This window comes from Schistocerca gregaria, chromosome 6 (genome assembly GCF_023897955.1).
Source record: "Schistocerca gregaria isolate iqSchGreg1 chromosome 6, iqSchGreg1.2, whole genome shotgun sequence".
NCBI lineage: Eukaryota > Metazoa > Arthropoda > Insecta > Orthoptera > Acrididae > Schistocerca > Schistocerca gregaria.
Genome location: NC_064925.1, coordinates 490635352 through 490658576, shown reverse-complemented (window position 1 = coordinate 490658576; position 23225 = coordinate 490635352). Strand labels below are relative to the sequence as shown.

Here is a 23225-nt window from a genome sequence, read left to right as displayed (position 1 = left end):
GTTATGTACGATTACTAACAGACAGTCATGGCAGGAATCTATCCAGCATGCTCCGTGAGAAAAATCATGACATAGCAATGACTAGTGTAGTGAAACCGGGAGCGGGATGTAAAAATGTTATAGACATTGACTCTCAGATGAAATTAATGCAAGAAAATGACTTTATCGTCTGTATAATGGGTTCAAACGATGTGGCAAAAAATGAAGCAGAGGTTTGCGTGAAAATGCTACACAATTTTTTACAAGCTAATAAATGCAGAAACACAGTAGTTGCCACACTTCCTCATAGGCATGATCTGATTTATAGTTCGTGTGTAAACAAAGAAATTCGGAAAACAAACATTAAAATAAGGAAACTGTGTTCTCAACGCACTAAGTGCGATGTATTGGATATAAGCAAGCTGCATCGAAATCTGCACACGAAGCATGGAATGCATTTGAACTACGAAGGGAAAAGATTTGTTTGTGATTGTGTTAGTGAAATAATTAAAGAAAGAGTTGTAAGGCATAGAACAATTTATCAGCTTCCTGAACATCCTTCCAACAGCGAGGAAAACAAAATAAACAAGAAAGAAGAACAAAAATACAACACTGCTGACGTTCCTAATTTAAACTAGAGGTATGTGATGCTGTAAATATGATTCCCAATTACCAAATCGTGAATACGCCCGAACTAAAAATTTATCACCATAATGTGCAATCCCTGCGTAATAAGAGCGGTGAAATTAACGTTCTATTAACACACGAACTTAATGATATCTCAGTGTTATGCATTTCTAAGCACTGGCTTAACCTAGAATTAATCCAGAATACGAAAATAAACAAATTTGTCTTGGTTACTTACTACTGCAGGAAAAACAGCAAGTAGGGTGGGGTAGAAATTTACACAAAGAATAATGTAGATTTTATTACACTACCTGACTTAACTAGGGCAAATGTCGAAAAGGATTATGAAATTGCAGCTATAAAAATTACTCAGTTATTGCTACAGTTTACCTATCACTGTCCGGGAATTTTGAACTTTTCTGAACTTTTCTTAAACAAAATGGAGTCACTGCTAAATAAAGTAAATAAAATGGATTGTGAATTAATAATCTGTGGTGACTTCAATATTGTCTTCCTCACGAATAGTGGAAATAGGGAGACCATTTTGAACCTTGCAATGTCCTACAATTTAAAGGCTGAAGTAAAAGCAGCTACTCGACTATCAGAAACTTGCCAAACAGCTCTTGATCAGTTTCTAGTCAAGAAGAGTTTACACAATACCTCACTAAAAATTTTCAATGGAGGTTTTAGTGATCATCTTGCTCAAATATTAAGCATAAAAGTACAAGGCAGTATTATTAACAACATGTCTTTCAGAACAGCATATCGAAGTTATAATCAGCATAATGGGAACTACTTCAACAACTTATTACAGAAAGAAAAATGGCTAGGAGTGTACAAAATGAACGATATAAATGAAAAATTCAACACTTTCATTGATACATTAACCCATTTCTTTGAACTTGCATTCCCACTGAAAACATTAACCATACAGGGAAACTCTAGAACAAACAGCTGGGTCACAAAGGGAATAAGGGTTTCATGCCAGAAGAAAAGACTACTTCATGAAATATGTAACTCAAAAAATTTGTCACCTGTAGTACGTACATACTATGAAAAATACTCCAAAATATTAAGAAACGTAATAAAAGCAGCAAAAATAATGCGTAATGATGAAATCAATCATAATTCAGCTAATAAATCAAAGGCTATGTAGATGTTATAAAAAAAGAATGTGGAGAATACAGACAACCTTGGAAAAATATAACACTATCACATAAAAATAAAAAAGTAACAAACCTCTTAGAAGTAGCCAACACATTTAACAACTTTTTCACAGGTGTTGCTGAAAATATGTCACAATCAAAGTTTAAGAGCACCCAGGCAAATGAATATAAAATAAGTGCATGTAGAGGATCAATGTACATCAGTTCTGTTTCACAAGATGAAGTAGCTAAAGCAATAAAAGGACTAAAAAATTCCAAATCAGCAGGTATTGATGGTATACCTGCAACAATGTTAAAGAAGAACACATCAAACCTGATTGAAGTACTCACACATTTATGCAACTGCTCACTTCAGGCAGGCACTTTCCCTGATGTGTTGAAAACATCAAAAGTTATTCCTTATATAAAAAAAGGGATAAAGACAATGTAAATAACTACAGACCCATCACAATTTCCTCCTGCATCTCTAAAGTACTGGAAAAAGTGATGTATGAGAAGCTTATGAAATTTATTAATACAAACAGCATCCTATGTAATGAAAAACATGGATTCAGAAATAAGAGGTCAACGGCAACTGCTATCTATGAGTGCATTAATTCCATCCTAAACCTGATGGACAAAAAAACAGGAAACAATAGGAGTCTTTATTGATTTGTCAAAAGCTTTTGACATGGTGGACCATAAAATTCTGCTATCAAAGCTAGAAAGATATGGTATTCGAGGTCTGTCCAACAAGTGGATCAGTTCCTTCCTGACAAATCGTATGCAAGCAGTGTGCATCAAGCACACAAATATTGAACTAAAAACTGTATCTAATCACTTATCTGACTATAAACAAATAAAATGTGGTGTACCCCAAGGATCCGTATTGGGACCTCTTCTGTTTCTTCTGTACATAAATGATCTAAGCTTAAATATTGATGCACACAAAACAATCATATTTGCAGATGACACCACGATTCTACTAAAAGGAGACGACGATGAACAGTTACAGCAGACAGTAAACACGGTCACGAAACAACTTAGTAGCTGGGCACAGAGTAATCAGCTTGTAATAAACAGGAAGAAAACCGTTGCTCTAAAATTCCACAATGTTCCTAACAAGGACATGTTTATCCCATCAGTCTCTATCAATGACGAACCAGTTGGTAACAGTACTGAAACCAAATTCTTAGGACTTTGGCTGCAGAGTAACATCAAATGGAATAAGCATATTGAATATCTCAATGCAGAACTGAGCAAAACATGTTATCTTCTTTGTTCATTAAAATCATGCTGTAGTGAGAAAACAGTATTGAATGCATATCATGTGTACTTTCATTCTCGTCTTAGATATGGGGTCACCTTCTGGGGAAACTCTAAAACAGCTAATAGCACTTTTAAACTACAGAAAAGGGTCAATAGAATCTTGTTTGGGTGCAAGCCTAGAGACTCTTGTAAACCCCTGTTTAAGAAATCTGGTATTCCCCCATTACCATGTGTATACATCATGGAAACCCTTTTGTTCTTTAAATTAAATGTAATAGGCAAGGACTGGAGACTACAAAAAAACTGTGATATACATGAGCACTTTACCAGACAAAACAGAAACTTACATACGACTCAAATCAGCACAGCACTGTGCCAAAAACGTACTTTTCACATGGGAGTTAAGCTTTATAACAAACTTCCTGAATACATAAAAGCTATCACTGAGGTCAATACATTTGGAAAATCTCTAAAGTCATATTTACAGCATCACTGCTTTTACTCCATTGTAGAATATTTAAATTTATGAAATATGTTATATAAATACTTACGTGTAAATTGTATTATTGTAAGCTTAAATATGTATGCCTCGAAATTACTTTCAGTCTGTATATTTATAACTTGACATGTCCAATGTCTTATGCATAAGCTGCTATGTAGACAACAGGACCAATAAAATACAATCTACAATCTGCTCCAAGAGCTCCTCCATCTGTGCTGCTTGATGTGGTTGCACTATGTCATACATAAAAATGAAGTCAGCACTGAAACCATCTCTGAAATGACACACACACGGGGAAGGAGTATAGTGTCATAATAATGTTGATTGGTGAATGTATTGAGTTCCAAGATTTGGATGTCAGTTTCTCCATGCAATATTACGCCTTTCCACACTGTAACACCTGGACCACCAAAACTATCATGTTCAAGAATGTACCTTGGTGCACTGTGTGTTCCACCTCTCACCATATGAAGGTACATCCAGAATTGTTGAACATGATTGTTTTTGGTGGTCCAGGTGTTATGATGTGAAGAGACATTATGTTGCAATGATGTACTGACTTCTAAATCTTTGAACATGGTACACTCACCAGACAACATTATTATGACACTATACCACTCCTCAGGTGCATCTTTTCAGGAGTGCATTTGGTCCACAGTTCATTTTTATGGGTGACAAAGTGCAACCACATCAAACAGTACAGGTAGAGCAGCTCTTGAAACTAGAGAATATTCGGTGAATGGTCTGACCTGCCTCTTCCTCCACCTTAAATCCCATTGAGCATGTGCAGGTTGCATTCGGGAGAAATACCACAGCATGTCCACATGCACCAATCACCATCCAACAGTTGTCAGCCATGATGGTGGAGGATGGAATGTCCTAACATAACAATTCCTTAGCAGTCTTGTGGCCAGCACAGAAGCACATTGCAGAGTATGTACTGCTGTCAGTGGTGATCACACATTCTATTAAAAACCATATCCTACCTTTTACATTGTCCCATGAACCACCAAGAATTGTGGTGACTTCCATGTAATTATTGTCTTTGAATAAAAGTCTCATATTTGTTCATCTCATTGCGTATTTCTTTCAGTTACCTCCTGTACTATACTGTAGCAGTTATTTCTGTGTGTGGTCCAAGTTTCATCGAGCTATGTTGTTTGGCAGTGACACATCATGTTAAAGGTACCATCATCCTTAACTTTTTCACACTAGTGTAAGATGCAGACTAGCACATACAAAGAGAGCATTTCTCACAATTTTTATTTTATTGATTAATTTATATATGTTTTGCTAAAAGAAGTCAACTATTATCAAATATAAGCCTACAAGAAATTTGTGAGTACATATGAATGGAGCACAGCATTGCGTGGAAGTGAATCATGGACTGTAGGAAAGAAGAGAAATGAAGCATTTGAGATGTGGTATTACAGAAGCATGCTGAGAATTATATTGACTGACAAGGTACGAAATGGGGAAGTTCTCTGAGGAATGAACATGGAAAGCAATATGTGGAAAATACTAGCTACAAGAAGGCCAGAGACAATAGGAGACACATTAAGATATCTAGAAATAACTTCCATTGTACTAGAGGGAGCCGTAGAGAGAAAAAGCTAAAGTTTTTGGTTCCTGAAGCGATCTATGGAACATGACTGATTGCATAAATGAATGAACATTAACACTTTCACACGAGCAGGCATGCCTCCCACACACAACCGCTATCTCTGGCTGCTCAGGCCTAAGCACCCAGAGATAGTGGTCATGTGGGTGACGCGTGCTTGCTTGGACGAATGAGTGTGTGCTTCTCTTTTCCAATGAAGGCTTTGGCCAATAGCTTAATATGTACATCTTTTTGTTCTGCCTGATTGCAACTCAGCATGTCATCTTTCCAGTGAGTAGCAATCTATCCTTTCCATAATTGTTGATATTCCAACCTGGACTATCCATTGTTTGAATGAACGTTAACTATAGATACATTTTATTACTTCTCTTAAAAATGAGCTGAACAATGACTGATTTTAATCTTTTTGGAAAAAAAAAAAAAAAACCGGAGACTGTGATGCATTACATATTTCAAAACTAATGTTAGTTACTACTTCTCAACACAAAACTTTGGTATTCTCAAAATTAAAGCAACACCAAATGAAATGGAGAAAGGTACACCCTTTTTATGGACAAAATTGACTGACTCACTTATTTTTATTTTAGACAAAGTCATATTTATAACATGATGAGAATCATACTGAATATGACAATGCTTTGTCTACCAAGTGATATCCAAACTATAACATATAGAATAAACTATCTCTAATCTACAGCTGAAATTGGTAATGACTATTATCATATTATAAATGTGATTCAGACTAAAGTTTAAAGAAGTGCACAACTTCACATGAGATTTTATTTTTGAAAGAGTTGATTGTTTCAGGACTTATGATGAGGTACATTACTTTCAGCTCTTTTAAAAATCTGCAACGCAGCAGAAATTTTCTGTCTGTACAAAAGTGGTTTGTCCTTAGTACATGGAATTATTCCTTAGCTAAAATTTCCACTATTGCACTTCTCTTTCAACATGTGCTTAATCAAATCAATGACTTTTATCATGACATCTCTGTTATTACAAGTATTGTTCCATATATTGACATTAAAAATTTCCATATGGTTTATGACCTTTTTGTCAGCTCTTAGGTTTATCATTGAACCAATAGAGAAAATCTGTAAACATCTCATTTATCTCAGTTAAATATAAATTTCTTATATCTACTATGAATACACTTACCTTAGACAGTTATCTGGAAGTTTTACAGCTAAACACCACAGAATTAGAGCCAAAATCACGGACCAAGTACGTAAAGGGCCCAAGAGAAAAGCCATTGTACCATAGGCAAGCCAAAAGAAATATGCAAACATCATCTGCAATGTCACTATCACAGTAAATGGGAAATGATGAAGAAATGTATGCATTATTGTGCACGATTTGTTTGTGACTTTATGATAAAGCCTGAAAATATAAAGAGCAGAAATTAAGGACTATCAACATATGTATCGCTCGCATTAATGAGAAGTACTCTTTTTAAAAGTGTACCTTCTTTCCAGATAATGTGCAAGGAAGAGGGTAAGTGGAAGCTGAAAACTACACATCTGAAACATAAAAAACAGTCTTCAGAACACAAGACATTGTACACAGGCATTAAGAATATTGCTTTAATTAAGTACAATGAGAAAAATACCTGCAAAAATCCATAAGCGTAAGTGAAAGAGCCAGGGAGATAGCTCTTATTGATGAATATACCCCATGCAAAAATTACGCCAGTGTAGCCTTCTATCACTTCACCCACTGACCACGGACCTGCACATCAGAAACAGAAAAAATATTATGAGAACAATAAGTCCCAGAGGGAAAAAACACTTTCATTGTAAAGTATGGAGTAACTGCAAGCAGGGTCCTTTCCTACCTCAACTAATCTAAAAGTCTCATTTTATTGAATGCCTTGTGGCACCTACATTAGCCACCCTTGAGAGAGAAAGCCATGTAATGTCTAGAAGAGTAATTCAGAACATTTTCTTGTGATTATTTTTATTAGCAAAGTGGTGAAATTGGGGGAGAGGGGGACAATGGGATTAGAACAAATGAGTAAGTAAAGGCTTGTTAAATAATAGTTTAGTTGTTTGTTGTTGTCATGGTCTTCAGTCCTGAGACTGGTTTGATGCACCTCTCCATGCTACTCTATCCTGTACAAGCTGCTTCATCTCCCAGTACCCACTGCAACCTACATCCTTCTGAATCTGCTTAATGTATTCATCTCTTGGTCTCCCTCTACGATTTTTACCCTCCACGCTGCCCTCCAATACTAAATTGCTGATCCCTTGATGCCTCAGAACATGTCCTACCAACCGATCCCTTCTTCTGGTCAAGTTGTGCCACAAACTTCTCTTCTCCCCAATCCCATTCAATACTTCCTCATTAGTTATGTGACCTACCCATCTAATCTTCAGCATTCTTCTGTAGCACCACATTCCGAAAGCTTCTATTCTCTTCTTGTCCAAACTATTTATCGTCCACGTTTCACTCCCATACATGGCTACACTCCATACAAATACTTTCAGAAAAGACTTCCTGACACTTAAATCTATACTCGATGTTAACAAATTTCTCTTCTTCAGAAACGCCTTCATTGCCATTGCCAGTCTACATTTTATATGCTCTCTACTTCGACCATCATCAGTTATTTTGCTTGCCAAATAGCAAAACTCCTTTACTACTTTAAGTGTCTCATTTCCTAATCAAATTCCCTCAGCATCACCTGACTTACTTTGACTACATTCCATTATCCTCGTTTTGCTTTTGTTGATGTTCATCTTATATACTCCTCTCAAGACACTGTCCATTCCATTCAACTGCTCTTCCAAGTCCTTTGCTGTCTCTGACAGAATTACGATGTCATCGGCGAACCTCAAAGTTTTTATTTCTTCTCCATGGATTTTAATACCTACTCCGAATTTTTCTTTTGTTTCCTTCACTGTTTGCTCAATATACAGATTGAATAATATCGGGAGAGGCTACAATCCTGTCTCACTCCCTTCCCAACCACTGCTTTCCTTTCATGTCCCTCGACTCTTATAACTGTCATCTGGTTTCTGTACAAATTGCAAATAGCCTTTCGTTCCCTGTATTTTACCCCTGCCACCTTTAGAATTTGAAAGAGAGTATTCCAACCAACATTGTCAAAAGCTTTCTCTAAGTCTACAAATGCTAGAAACATAGGTTTGCCTTTCCTTAATCTTTCTTCTAAGATAAGTCGTAAGGTCAGTATTGCCTCAAGTGTTCCAGTATTTCTACGGAATCCAAACTGATCTTCCCCGAGGTCAGGTTCTACTAGTTTTTCCATTCGTCTGTAAAGAATTCGTGTTAGTATTTTGCAGCTGTGGCTTATTAAACTGATTGTTCGGTAATTTTCACATCTGTCAACACCTGCTTTCTTTGGGATTGGAATTATTATATTCTTCTTGAAATAGTTTAGTATTGATTTGCAATAATTATGTATTGGTTGTTTTGCTTGGGACCAGTCACCATGTCAGAACCGCAGAACACAAAGACAAAAAAAAGGAGTTAAAAACGACTACACATTAAGCCCAATCAATGGAAAGAAGGACAGCTAAAATCAGGCACTTAAGAGAATGATGCATATAATATGCCATAGAGAAATGGATGCCCTGAACTAAAGATTAAATGTCCTTTACCATATTGCTATGATAGATAAATCGAAAAATGTGATCAACAGCCCACAGGTTGTTCATTAAAACGGCCAATAATTCAGACGGCAAACGTAAATGGTTAAAAGACGGGCATTCCATCAGGAAATGGTGAACTGTCAAAGGTTGATGACAATGAGCAGAAAGTGGTGGGGGAACACTACTTAACAGACGGTGCCGGCTAAAAAGACAGTGCCCAATATGCAACCTAGCTAAAGTGATCTCATGGCAAGAGGGCTGAGAGGAGGTTTTCCAAGCTGCTGGGAGAGGCTTAACTACCCAGAGCTTGTCCCCACGAAGGGAGGACCAGTGTAGATGCCAAAGTGACACCAACTGCTGACAGACGCAACACAGAGATCATCACCAAACTGTCACCACCTGCTGACAGACGGCAACACAGGGATCATCAGAGGGAATGGAAGAACTGTTGGGCTGAGGCATGAGGACTGTAGCCTTGGCAGCAGTGTCAGTGACCTCATTTCCGGTCAGACCAATGTGACCAGAGACCCACATAAACATCACAGTTGCTCCCTCAAGTGAAAGCTTTCGTGAACCTATTGCACAAAGGAATGGACGATGTACAGCACACAGAGACTCTGAAGGGGACAGAAAGCGCCAGAGCAGATGATGCAATTGAAAAGCTTGTGACACCGAATGTACATTGAGGCCCGATACAGGACAAAGAGCTCTGCTGTAAATATTGAGCGATGTTCCAGATGCCGATACCAAGTCGTTGGTTGGTGTCAGTGACAAAGACACATCCAACACCACAATCAGTCCCAGAGCCATTAGTGTACACAAAGATAGTACATGAAGTTCCGTGCAAAGGTCGTGAAACTTAAGGCAATAGAGAGAGGCTGCAGTAGTGTTCTTACAAAGCAAATGGAGGCCAAGCTGAACACAGACTGCCACACGAAGCCATGGTGGCAAAGGGTTCACACCTATTAGGAAAGTGACAGGTAGCATTAAGTTAAGCTACTGGAGTAAGAGCTGAAAGCGAGCTCCAGGAGGTAACCGAAAACAGGGATGCAACCCATACTGGTGATCAAGGGAGTCATTGAAGTAAGAGGCATAGGATGGGTGGTGAAGCATGACAGACAAACAGCAAGCACATCTGCTGAAGAGAAAGTAACAGCCATATTACAGTGGTAGTTCACCAGCTTCTGCATACAGACTCTCAACCAGGCTAGTGTAAAAAGGCACCAGTGACCAAATGCTGAGGACACGTAGAACACTGAGGGACTGCATACAGCAGGCGGCCAGGTAAGACACGTGGGAGGACCAGGAAAGTTTATTTTCAAGCATGAGCTCCAGGAATTTTGTAGTTTCAATGAATGGTAGAGCAACAAGTCCAAGATGTAAAGACAGTGTAAGAAACCAACTGCACCACCAGAAATTCATACAAATAGTAATGTATGAAGCCGTTGTGAATAACAATGATCGAGACATCACTTAAGACGCCGCTTGAAGAGACAAGTCCGTGCAAAACAGCGATACATCACAAAATTGACAACAAAAGGGGAGCTGGAGACAGCCTGAGGGAGACAGACCACAATAGCGTTAATGGCAATAGCAAAGAGGAAGACACTTAGGACGAAAACATGAGGCACACTGTTTCCTGTATAAAGGTGTCCAAGGCAGAACCCACATGTATCTTGAAAACTCAGTCTTTTAAAAATGTGGCTAGTGAAACCCCACGTGTAGAGAGAACAAAGGATACCAGTCCTCCAGCAGGTGTTGTAGGTTCCCTCCAAATCGAAAAACATGATCACAGTGTATTTCTGCAGAAAATCATTCATGACATGGATTGACAAAGTGATGAGATGACCAATTGCAGAATGGTGCGTTCGAAATCCATGCTGCGCAGTAGTCAGCAAACTGCAAGACTCGAGCCACCATACCAGCCGAGCAAGAATCATATGTTTCATCATCTTGCAAACACATCTGGTGAGAGATATAGGGTGAAAACTAGAAGCAAGTTGTTTCTCCTTACTGGGTTTAGGTATGGGTATGCCAGTGGCTTCACACCAGTGTATGGGAATTGTGCCCTCTGGCCAGACGCAGTTGTACGTAAAGTGCTTGCCTGCACAAGAAAGGCTCTCCAATTCTGAGAAGAGAAGGGTATCGCCTGAGACTCCTCCATTCGTTTCCAATGGAGGAAGGGTGGGTGATAATGGGTGGAGCTCAAAGTCTCTGCAAAATAGCAACCCAAGGTGGTGGAGGTAGCAAAAGACTCCACTGTGACATCATCTGTTACTGTCAGGCCGGAAATTAGGGAATTGACTTTGGTCCCAGGGGCCCATCGGAGGTTGGCCAATATAACAGAAGGAGAGGAACTGTTAAAAGAACTAGTAAAAGAAATCCAGCTAGCTTTTTTGCTATCCTGAAGAATGCACGCAACTGTCTATAACAAATGCCATTGTAGGATGACAGTTAAAACAACAAAGAGCATGTCTCTGCGCACCTCAGACCACCAAGGGACCGAGACACAGGAGAGTAAAGGGGAAGTGCGGGGAATGGAATGTTCTGCGGAGGTAAGGGAAAAAACTGTAAGATATTCTACTTGGTCATCACAAATGCGGAAATGTTGTTCATCGAAGGTTGCCAGGGAGGAGTAAAGCCTCCCGTCAGCCTTACGGAGCTGCCATTTGAGTGCGCATGTAGGTGGAGTAGGAGTCAGTAAATGGATAGCACACTGGAAATCATTGCTTGAGTACATTTCACAGAGAACAGACAATTCAAGAAGATGGGCAAGCTGGGCAGCTTTGAAGGAGAGGTGTGCGTGGAGTCTGAAAGGAGTGTGGCTGCACCCGTGTTGAGGCAGATGAGGCTAAGTTGATTGAGGTCAGCCATGAGGGAACCTCCGACAGGTTCTTGGACAGCCCTATTAGGGGATGGTGTGCATTAAAGTCACAGTGCAGCAGAAAGGAGTGTGGGAGTTGCCTAATAAGATGGAGGAAGTCTGGCCTGGTGACACCGAATGACGGAGGGATATAAACTCTACACAGGGAAAACGGGAAGCGAGGAAGGAAAATGCGCACTGCAATAGCTTGAAGGCTGATAGTCAGGGATGAGGGTTGACTATGAAAGTTATCCAGGATGAGCAGCATGACTCCCCCACGAGATGGAATCCTGTCCTCAGGGGGTAGATGAAAGCAGACTGGGAAGAAATGAGAGCGCTCGAAATTGTCATGAGGATGTAATTTTGGTTCCTAGATGGCAGAGACCAAGATGGACGCTGCAATTCCAAGAGCAGCCATAAGTCCTCTTTGTTGGACTGAGGGTGCAAATGTTCCGTTGGAGGAGAGTCATGATGAAGAAAGGGGAGGAGGAAAAAAATGAAGGGGTGTAATGGAGAGGATCCTTCAGCTTCTGTGTCAGCCTTCGAAGACTCACTGTTACAAGTCGCAGAGGCTGGAGGATCCTGGTCCACGAGATCTACAGAGGCATCAGTTTTCTCCTTCTGTTGGTCTGTGGAGTCCAGGGCAGAAAAATGGATGGCGGTGTGCACTAGTGACATGGAAGTTGCCCAGGCGAGGGTATCACATAGCGACACTGTCAAAGGGGATTTCCCAGTCAGCAAAGGAGATGACCATTTGGCATTGTTGGATTTCTCCGGGTCTTGGCAGAGCAAGACTCACATGTTTGTTGGCTGAAGGGACATAAGAAGTCTTCACGGGAGTGTTCCTTCTGTCCTTTCCAGCCTGCTGGTTGTGTAGCAGGTGACTTTGTCTCGTGAGGCAAAAGTTTGGCGGTTTGTTGGACAGAGGGAGTAGTAGTCAGGGGGGCTACCATGACACTAGACAATTTTACAACTCCAATGCTGAATTTGAAATCGCATGTCTGCATGGCTATGTCCTTCATGAAGCGAGATGTAGCAAGAACAGTACTGTAAGTACCGAATGGTAGAACACAGGGTTTCCAACTAACCAACAACTTGTGGACGAACAAGTAAGTCACTTTTCCCTTTACCCGCCTATCTTGGATGCTCACTGAGATACACGGGACAATTTTGACAGGCGGCAGCGTGGTCACCAATGCAATTCATAGAATGGGGAGAAGGAGGTGGACAATCGCCCTCGTGTGCATCCCAGCCACAGGTTACACATTTGGCTGGGTGTCGACAAAACATTTGAGTGTGGTTGAAACAATGACACTGGTAGCAGCTCATCAGGTTTGGAATGTATGGTCGGACAGTGGTAACTTCATAGACTGCTTTGATCTTGGACGGGAGCACCATTCTATCAAAGGTGAGAAAAAGAGTGCATGTGGGCACTAAGGATGCAATGGACAGCAATGACACCCTGATCATGGAAGTATGTTTGGCTTTCTGCCTCCGTCAGATCGTCAAGCAGCCTAGCGCAAATAACACCTTGAGAAGAATGCAGCATTCGGTCACGATAGCCATGAAGGAACGAACTGCAAGCAGCTGTTGCGCTTGAGAATCAGAAGTAGGCTCCAAAAGCATAGTGCCAGTGTGTAAATGAGGGCAGGATTTCACAGGGCCAGCAATTGTATCAATACCTTTCTGAATAATAAGGGAATAGCAAAGTTGATTATACAATGGAAGAACATGTTGAGCACAACATGCTTTTCAGTCACTGCTTAACACAATTCACATCTCCCTACCCTCTCCACTCCCCTGTACCATTATACCAGCTAGTTTGATTTACATAGATGGGGTTTGTTCTTATAGCACATTCTTTGATTATGCAATCCTCCTGGCCTGAATTTCTGGCAGTTCCTGTTCCACATCTATCTCCTCCTGTGCACTCATGATTCTCATTCCACTCGTTTAATCTCTCTCTTTCAAGAAAATCAGTTTAAGCAAGTTTGTCACAAGTTCTGAATATATTCATGAGAGCTCCACAGATTGCAGGACCTTTGCATACACTACCAACTTATCGTTTACTGAAGAAGTATTCCCAGATAGGTTGAAAATATCAAAACTGAAGCCATTATTAAAAATGGTAAGTATAAGGCAGAAAAGTACTGGTTTTCTCCAAAACAGTATAAAAATTAATGACGCACCAAATCAACAAATGCCTAAACGACCCCAAGTTACTAAACAGTAATCAGCATTGCTTTCAGAGACTTAAAAAGAAAGACAATAGCATAACAGTAGTTAATTTAGATATCTCCAAAGCTTTAGATACTGTCAATCATGAGAGTTGTAGTACAGATATCACCATAGTACATTCACAAAATCAATTTAGTTTCAGACAGGAAAAGAAAAAAAGAAAAAGGGAAAAGGAAAAGAAAAGTGGAAACAGGAGCACCTCAAGGCAATAGTCTAGGACCAATACAACTTCTTATCTGTAAAATGATGTACAGAGCCACACACAGTGCCGTGAATGCCATGCCATTTGCAGATGCTTGTGCCCCTGGATCGCACTCCTGCGCCACGAGTGCAGCCGAGTCTACTCAGCACCCTGGCTACCCCTCACCAGCTATGAAAGCTACACTTCCAGGAAGAGAATAGGTGAATACTGCAGCATTGCAGCCAAGCAGGGTTTTATCAGTGATGTTTATTTTCAGCTTTTTATTTTTCTGTCAAAGCAAAACCTTTATTACTTAATTGAATAAGTACATTGGATATTATTAATATGATGAACTATGCAACTTTTCTTATGAATCAAGAAATTTTGTGTAAAGGCATTTAGCGCATCTGTGCTGTGGAGAAAATTGCTCTTGGGCTAACATTTTAAGATAGTCTTGCAAATTCCTAGATTCAACATACAGGTCATTGAGCTGGGTGCTACACTGTATGTCTATCAACTCAAGTTTGAAGGATTGATGTACGTAAGTAGCCAAAACCAAGAATGGCCTGACAAATAAATCGAAATTAAGTCTTCAATCGTGTAAAGCCTTGAAATCTCTTTGAGAACTCATCATAATTGAAACATAATCAGTCATGTCTGGTCCACAAATGACTGTCTTGTGTTCTAACAAATGTTCCATGGTATGAACTTTAAGATGAATTTTCCATAGGTTTGATGGCATCAGTATTGTATACCACACAAACACTTGTACCTCAAATGGTGCCTGGATGGCACACTTTGGCTATTTTTAATCTTTTTTTTTTTTTTTGTAACATATGGAATAATATTTAGGGATTCCATCACATGCTGTCTAAAACATTCCGGAACATTCGTAATTTCACACCAATGGTGTGTTCGAGTGAAATGTGGCTAGCATCCCCGCACACACCTGTGTTTAATGTGTAACTGCTGGAAGTTTCATTGTTGTATGTCTGTTAGTTATTGTTTAGTGCTGTATTGAGTAGAACATTGTGTTACACAGTTTGTGAATTTTGAGATGGCAGAGTTAGGGGAACAATGCATCTGATTTAATTTATGTGAACTCAAGAAAAACTTTACAGAGACACACCAAATGATGCAGGAAGCCTACAGTGATGAGTGCTTAAGTCCTAATCATTGTTACAAATGGGTCACATGGTTTAAAAATGGCAGGACGAAAGTTAAAGATAACCTTAGTTCAGGACGCCCTTTAACATCTACCGACAACTCTCATGCTAGAAACATCAATGAAATTGTGCGTGCCATTCAAAAACTGACTGTCAGAGACAATACAAAAAAATGTAACATTTCAGCTGGATCATGTAATGAAATCCTGACAGTATCTTGGAATGCATTATGTTGCCACCAAGTTCGTCCCATGGCTCACGAGTCAAGACCAAGAAAGACATTTGCCCCACAACCTGCGAAGAGTTCTGGATCGCACAAATGAGAATGAGATGTTCCTTAAGAGAATCATCACTAGTGATGAGACATAGGTCTATAGTTATGATGGTGAGAACAAGGTTCAACTTTCACCATATATTGGAAAAGGTTCTCGAAGGCCAAGAAAAGTTCATCAGCTCAGGTAAAATGTCAAAGCCATGCTGACTGTTTTCTTGTGTGTGTGTGTGTGTGTGTGTGTGTGTGTGTGTGTGTGTGTGTGTGTAGGGGGGGGGGGGGGGGGGGGTGAGTGGGCACGTATGTTTATATATGTGTGTCTACTGCTGACAAAATGCCTTAATGGCAGAAAGCTTTAATTGTGTGAATCTTTCTATTGTGCCTATCGCGACTCAGCATCTCCACTATATGGTGAGTACCATCTTTCCTTCTCTGGTATTGTTATAGTCAACGTTTTCAGTTTGGAGGAAAATTTGTTTTCGGAGTTGGCACACCTGTCTAATAACAAAACACAAATACTCTTAAGCTGTTCGTAAGTCATCAACATAGATACTGTTGCTGTGACTGTGAGTTTCATATAGTTTCTGCTGCAATTAAAGCAGAATTTCTGGTTTGAGAGAGCTTTTGTAGTGGAAAATTCACAAAAATGTGTAAATGAGGTGAATAATTTTTGTTACATTTGTGGTGAAATAACATTTTCCTCACAGAAACACAACCTGACATCTCTTGTGAAGACTGCCTATCAGCATTATTTTGGTAAGGAAGCAGGGGACCAGGATGAATCTTGGGCTCCACATATATGTTGCAACACATGTTCAGTTACACTGTGAGAATGGCTGAAAAATTAGAATTGTGCCTATGGTTTGGCGGAAGCCTACAAACCATACAGCTGACTGCTGTTTCTGCTTGATTCCACCTATAAAGGCAGGATTGTATATGAAGACAAGAACAACAGTTCAGTACTCCGATCTTCGATCTGTTAATCGACCCATTCTGCTTTCGGACAGTTTACCAGTTACTACTCCACCTGAAAATTGTGTGTTTGAAGTAGCAAATGAAGACAGTGTGGAAGAAGAAGAAGAAGAAGAAGAACCACACAAGCCTTCCACATTCCATGACCCTGATTCTGAGGGCAAAAATGATAAACCTCACAAACTGCGTCAAGCGGAATTGAGTGCTTTTATTAGAGGTCTTGATCTGTCAAATGGAATCTTCTCGAAAGTGATGTCACAGTCACACAGTACAGAAAATGTCACATAGAACTGCTTCGCTTTTTGGAGAAGAAAAACAATCTTGTTGTTTGCTGCCACATTAATGGCTTGATAAAATCTTTGAGGATGAACCACTATCCAACTGAATTGAGGCTATTCATAGACTTCTCCAAGTTTACTTTGAAAGCTGTGTTACTTCACAATGGCAACCCTCTTGCTTCTATTCCTGTTGGTCATGCAGTTCACATGAAGGAGACGCATGCAAATATGACAATCCCCCTGGACTCAATCAAATATCATGAACACAAATGGAAAATGTGTGGTGATCCAAAAGTCACTGCCATCCTTATAGGAATGCACCAGGGGCATGCAAAACATTGCTGCTTCTTATGTTTGAGAGACAGTAGGGATAGGAAACCACATTGCATTAAGCACAAAGGCCTGCAAGAAATCTTAGCCCTACTGAGAAAATGTCATTGTCGAGCCTCTCGTGGAACCAAAAGATGTTCTTCTTCTACCCCTGTATATCAAGCTGGATTTGATGCAAAATTTTGTCGAAGGTACGAACCAAGCCTTTAAGTACATAAGGGAGAAATTTCTGAAATCAAGTGATGCAAAATTTAAGGAAGGTATTTTTATCAGGCCACAAATTCGAGAACTTCTAAAGGATCCTGCATTGGATCAAGTTTTGGAGGAGAAAGAAAAGGAAGCTTGGGAAGCCTTCAAGGGAGTTGGTTCAAATGGCTCTGAGCACTATGGGACTTAACATCTGAGGTCGTTAGTTTCAAGGGAGTTGTTCGTGGGTTTTTAGGCGAAAAAGGAGATGATAACTACACTCAGATGCTGAAAATGCTCCTGCAAAAATACCACAACCTTGGATGCAACATGTCCCTTAAAATCCATTTTCTCCACTCCCACCTAGACTTTTTTCCTTCTTGTTGTGGAGCTGTCAGTGATGAAGATGAACATGGAGAAAGATTCCATCAGGACATTTCTGTTATGGAAGAAAGATATCAGAGCCACTGCAACAAAGCAATGATTGCAGATTACTGTTGGTCTTTCTGTAGAGATGCTCCAGGACTCCGTTACAAGAGGCAAGCTAAAAGATGACGATCTCATTCAGTCACTACATGATTCCTTTCAGACCCAACTGTCTGTGAGGTGTTCTTCCAGCAATTTAGAACTCTTAAAATGTAACTACCATTTTTTTAAAAATCAAACACACTTTCAAAGTTGTTACAATTTGTAATTAAAATCTATCTTTTTCTCTTAATCCATTAATAATACTTCCACCTGGTGTGTAACACAAAAACTAGAGCTAAGGAAAATTTTTCATTGTCATATTCATTTTTCTCAACCCAAAATTAGTAGGAATTGACTCATGAAGTGCAGGAAACATTTTAAAAAATTTTCTTTTTGGCCAGTGTTATCATTATTAAATAATTACACTGCACCACTAAAATGTACAGCAATAATGTTGTCTATTATATTTACAGAAAAAATCTCATGAATCTATTGGCTTTTCCTATTTCAGGAAAAATACATGGACTTACCAACAGTTAAATACAGAGGATAAATCACCAAAGGATAGAATATTCGGTCTACAGTCGATAAAACCCATAACTTCTGTACCCATATACGCAAAAACCATGCATTCCATGTGGGTTTACGCATTCTGCGAGCTGGAAAAAGTAAGAACACCATAAAAACAGTTTGTGCTAATATTAAACAAAACACTGGAAATATTAAAGGGTATCAAGATTATCAATATTCGAACAGAAATTCCAGCCTTATAAACAAAATGATCACGAAGATAGCAAAATATGAGGACTAAATAAACAAAAAGACTGACTCACTTGTTGTTAAAACTATTACCACGGTACCAACACATGGAGAAGAAGCTGATACAATACTACATAAAATCAAGAAGTATAGATTTTTTTCACTGTACAAAGTAACAATACTAAGGATCATGGATTACGAGGTTTTAAGGGGAGCATAATAATAAGCACAATGTGTAACATTTTACAGTCTACTCTGGCATTATCATCTTGGACTTTGGGGAGTGATTGGACATCTGCGAAGATCACTGCATAGTGGTGTAGGTGTGGTACTTCCACAAGATATGGGCAACTGTCATGATGTCACAGGATGTATCCATGAATCAGATTGGTGTGACCGATACAGAGGCAGAAGCTGATTGTGGATTCACTATGAGACACTCTAAGGGAAGACTGCCACTGATTGCACAACAACCCTCAGGTTTGATGTATATGTATACTTTAGGTAATGACAAGGTATTAAAAATGAGATATGAATAATGGAAGCGTAAAGGCCACAGTCAGACTGGATTGTAACAATAGCAATGAAATCACTAATGACAAATAGTAGAATATCAGATTCAGTGTTAAACTGCAACATTTAACTTTTCAATACAATAGCAGAACAGGGTCCAAGAGAAATGAAATATAAGAAAGACTAAAAAGAATGAAAGGGAAACCAGCAAAATGCATAAAATAAAACAAAAAAGACTTGTTGAGTAAGATAGGAATAAATAAGAGAAAGTGATGAAATGTAACAAAGAAAAATAGCAAAAGCTATTACCAGAAAATAAATGATTTGAGTATGTGCAACAAGAACTGAGGTTGTGAAAGCAGGAAAGAAATATCCCATCCTATGCAGATTAGTTTGTATTGCCCTTCCTTTATTGGGAAGTTACCTATTTCCTTTCTCTTTTATTTTATATTTCTGTGCTATACATTATTAGTGTGTTTCTAATGTCTGGACAGCAGTACCTTAAAACTACAGTTTTATCCTGTAAATACTCTGCAATAAAATCTTCTTGATGATTACATGTTTATGGAATTAAACAATGGGGTCCCTCCTTATCATGAAAGAAACATGTCAAAAGGTAAAAAGTGAAAACGATGGGGACTAGGCTGCTCAAACTATATAAGCAAGTCAAAAAGTTTAAAAGGGCATAACAGCAGTTCTACCACAACAGGTAAAAGAAAAGAGAGAAACAGTCAGCATCTTGCACAAGGGTGGCTAAAAGCACAACACAGTGAGAGGGGAAGACAGGAATCTGTGGTTGCTTGGTCGATACCTGCCACAGAGGAAGACTCTTGCCTCTCAACCACCCCTAATACTGGAAGTGGAAGAGTATTATAGGTCAGAGTAAAATATGCTCTTCCTCAAGAAATGCAACACTTTGGTAGTGGCTCTCACGTCACCAGCAAACATCTAAGATAGTGAGGTAGGGAAGCTGAGAGCGTGCTGCAGATAAACCAGGAGGGGGCACTCAATAAGAACACGTGCTACTGTCAGTAGACTATTGCAGCTGCAGTGAGGAGGATCCACCCGACAAAGAAGAAATTTGTGGGCGAGTCTCGTGTGGCCAATGCGTAGTCGGCACAACACAATGGCATCTTTCCGAGAGGACTGCAAAGATGTATGCCACACCATAGTGGACCCTTTAATCACTCTCAACTTGTTTTGGGTCACAGTAGCCTACCATTACAATTCCCAGAGCTTCAAAATATTGTGTCGGAGTTGAAGTCTGGGCCTGGTACTCCCACGTCAAGTTGATCTCCTGTAGATGCGCCTTTATCTAGACAATCGGTGAGTTCATTTCCTGGAATGCCTATGTGGCTCTGTGTCAGATGAAGCTCACTGTCTTCTCAGAGCTGTAGAGGTCAGCAAGGTCCTAGGTGTTTGCAGCCAAAAATTTTTGGGATAGCACAGGGTCATGCCCTTTAAGCAACTCACCGAATCACTACAGATCAGCTGGTCTTCCCAGTTTTGGGCAATGTGCAACAGTCTGAACTGCTGGTTGTGTTGAATGACATGGGTGGGTAGGCATCTGATAGACTGTGACTGCATAAATTGCCAGGAGCTGCTATTGTCTGATCCGCAGTGGTGGGACACCGGCTTCTGCCTGGCTACATCTTCAGACCACCATGGTACTGGCAGTCATTGGAATGAGCCAGAGGAGTAAGGTATCGTCCCTGCTGCTGCATGAGTAATATTATCAATAGTATCCTGTATCAATTTGTCATTATCTGTCACACGATGGGTTGCAAAAGTGGCTGCAGAGGAGAAAGCCTGCCAATCAGCTTTCCGAAGGGACCAACGTGCAGTATGTTCTAGATATCTGTGAGTAGAGAGGGAGAGAAAGATAGGAAAATGGTCACTGTCACAAAGACCCCCATGGGCATGCCACTGAATCAGGGGTAAGATACTCGGGTTGCAAACTGTGAGATCAATAGTTGAAAATATTCCTTGGGCCATACTGAAATGAGTTGCAGCTCAAGCGTTGATCAGGCAGACATCCAATTCTGAAAGGTGTTCTAGTTCTTAGCCTCTGTGAGATATAGTATTGCTGCCTCACAAATGATTATGGGCATTAAAGTCCACCAATAAGAGGAAGGAGGCAGGGAGCCACTAACTCTAACAGCTCGTGATAATCTACTCTGGGGCTAGATAAACATTACACATTGTCATCTGAACTGACAGTTAGGTAACGTCTTCTAGTACAGTGGTTAAGGAGCACCTGCTCACTGAAAATAGCAGAGCTTATGAAGGCACAGACCCCACTGGACACTCTCTCAACATTAACATGATTGGTACAGTAACGGTGGTAGTTTTTCAGAGCAGGGAGGTGTGTTGCCGTAAATCATGTTTCCTGAGGCGCTATGCCAATTACAGAATAAGCAACCATTAGATGACTGAGGTGGTTCAAATGTTGAAAGTAGCCGTTACAGTTCCATTGAAGGAGCATTAGTGTCAGGTCTGAGAAATTGGCAAATGGAAAATAAGGGTGTGGTTATTTTGCTCCCAGGTCGTGGTCCAGGATTTCTGGCCACACCAATGGTGCGGCAACCACCAGTGCTATAGGTGTAGGAGATGAAGGAGCTGATACTACCTCCCCCAACTTGAGGGCAGGCCCTGGAACACAACCAGGGCATGGAGGTGTCTTGCGAGATGTTAGCATTGCATGAGGTGTGGACTGTGACATGACAGTCACAAAATTAGAGACCATAATAGGTGGAAGAAGTATTTCAAACTTTTTCCTTGCATCTTGGTAAGACAGGCGGTCAAGAATCTTATACTCTTGAATTTTCTTTTACCTCCTGAATATTCAGCATCATGGTGAAAGAGGATGGTGCAGTTCTTGACAGTTGACATGCTGAGGGGGTGGGTCACAAGGGCTGCACTCTCGGGATGCCCGTCCACATGCCCTACAGATAGCCTCATTAGAAAATTGGCAGGACATGTGTCCAAATCTTTGGCACCTAGAACATCTCATTGGAAGAGGAAAGTAAGGCCTGAGGTCACACCTATAAATCATGCCCTTAACATTCTCAGGCAAAATGTTACCATCATAGGCTAGGATAAGAGCTCCAATGTCCACTCTATTATCATTGGGTCCCTTCTTGATGGGGCAAACGAAACGGACTCCACACCACACCACATTATTATTCACCTCTTCATTAGTTTGAAGTGTTGAGTCCCAATGGAATTCTATCGAGCTTGTTATGAGGAGAAACCGTAACTGACATATCACCTAACTTGACATATGCCTGAAGTGCCCATGATTGGTCAGCATGTGATGTTTTGATCAGCAAAGGTACATTTCTCATCTTCCCTATTACCGCAATCTCTCCAAACTGATCTTCAATATTTTCAACGAAAAACATATGCTGCGTTGAAGCTAAAGAGCCACTGCCAGTACAGGAACAAAGCAAGAACTTGACAAACTGACTACTTTCATTTCTCCTTGCCTGGTTCTCATCTTGTGCGTGGTTATTGATGGAAATACCTTAGGATTGTAAACTTGTGTATTAAAATCACTGTTCCTTACTGATGAGATGGCCATGTTGGTTCAGCCACCATTAAATTTGATCCGTTCTATTGCAGATGATCCACCCCGATGGCACACTCTGATCGGAGGCTCTCCTCATGCCCCCCTCCCCCTGAAGTCTACGGGCACCTACCCCTTGGCTGACATGGGGAGGTCACAACTTAGGCTTTGGCAGTGTGTGTTGTCTTGTGAGCGTATGGCATTGGTGGCCGGGAGACGCCTCGCGGGGCGGTTCGGCCGCCGCTGCACAAGTTTTTTAACGCCACTACGGCGACTTGCGAGTGAATGAGGATGAAATAATGATGGAAGACACACAACACCCAGTCATCTGGAGGCAGAGAAAATCCCCGACCCCACCGGGAATCGAACCTGGGACCCCATGCGCGTGAACGCTACTGCAAGACCACAAGCCGCGGACTGCTTTGGCAGTGCAATCCCTGCATTGCCAGGGGGCTACCACCGAGAGGGTACATGAAAACATCCACCATGACAGACTGGCTACCATGCTGGATTTTGGATGCAGAGGTAGATCCACTTCACTGGTAGCTTCAATAGGTAACAGCGCACGGGGAGAGGTAGTACACCATAGTAAGGTGTCCTTCCCCAGACCGCCCACACTTCGGTAAAATTTGGAAAGTGGAGTTCAGAGCCAAAAAGGGGACCACAATTTAAAAAGTC

The 23225-nt window shown here is 40.5% G+C and overlaps 1 protein-coding gene across 1 annotated transcript in view; it reads right to left on the bottom strand.

Annotated features, from left to right (window-relative positions):
- The window catches only part of LOC126277990 (transmembrane protein 62-like), a 69252-nt gene that overhangs the window by 2746 nt on the left and 43281 nt on the right, over positions 1-23225 (bottom strand). The window contains exons 10-13 of the mRNA XM_049977656.1: positions 18238-18366; positions 6753-6871; positions 6608-6663; positions 6302-6523 (exon numbers count right to left, since the gene is read on the bottom strand). Coding sequence (XP_049833613.1) covers positions 6302-6523; positions 6608-6663; positions 6753-6871; positions 18238-18366 — 526 coding nt within the window. The remainder of the gene's footprint in view (positions 1-6301; positions 6524-6607; positions 6664-6752; positions 6872-18237; positions 18367-23225) is intronic.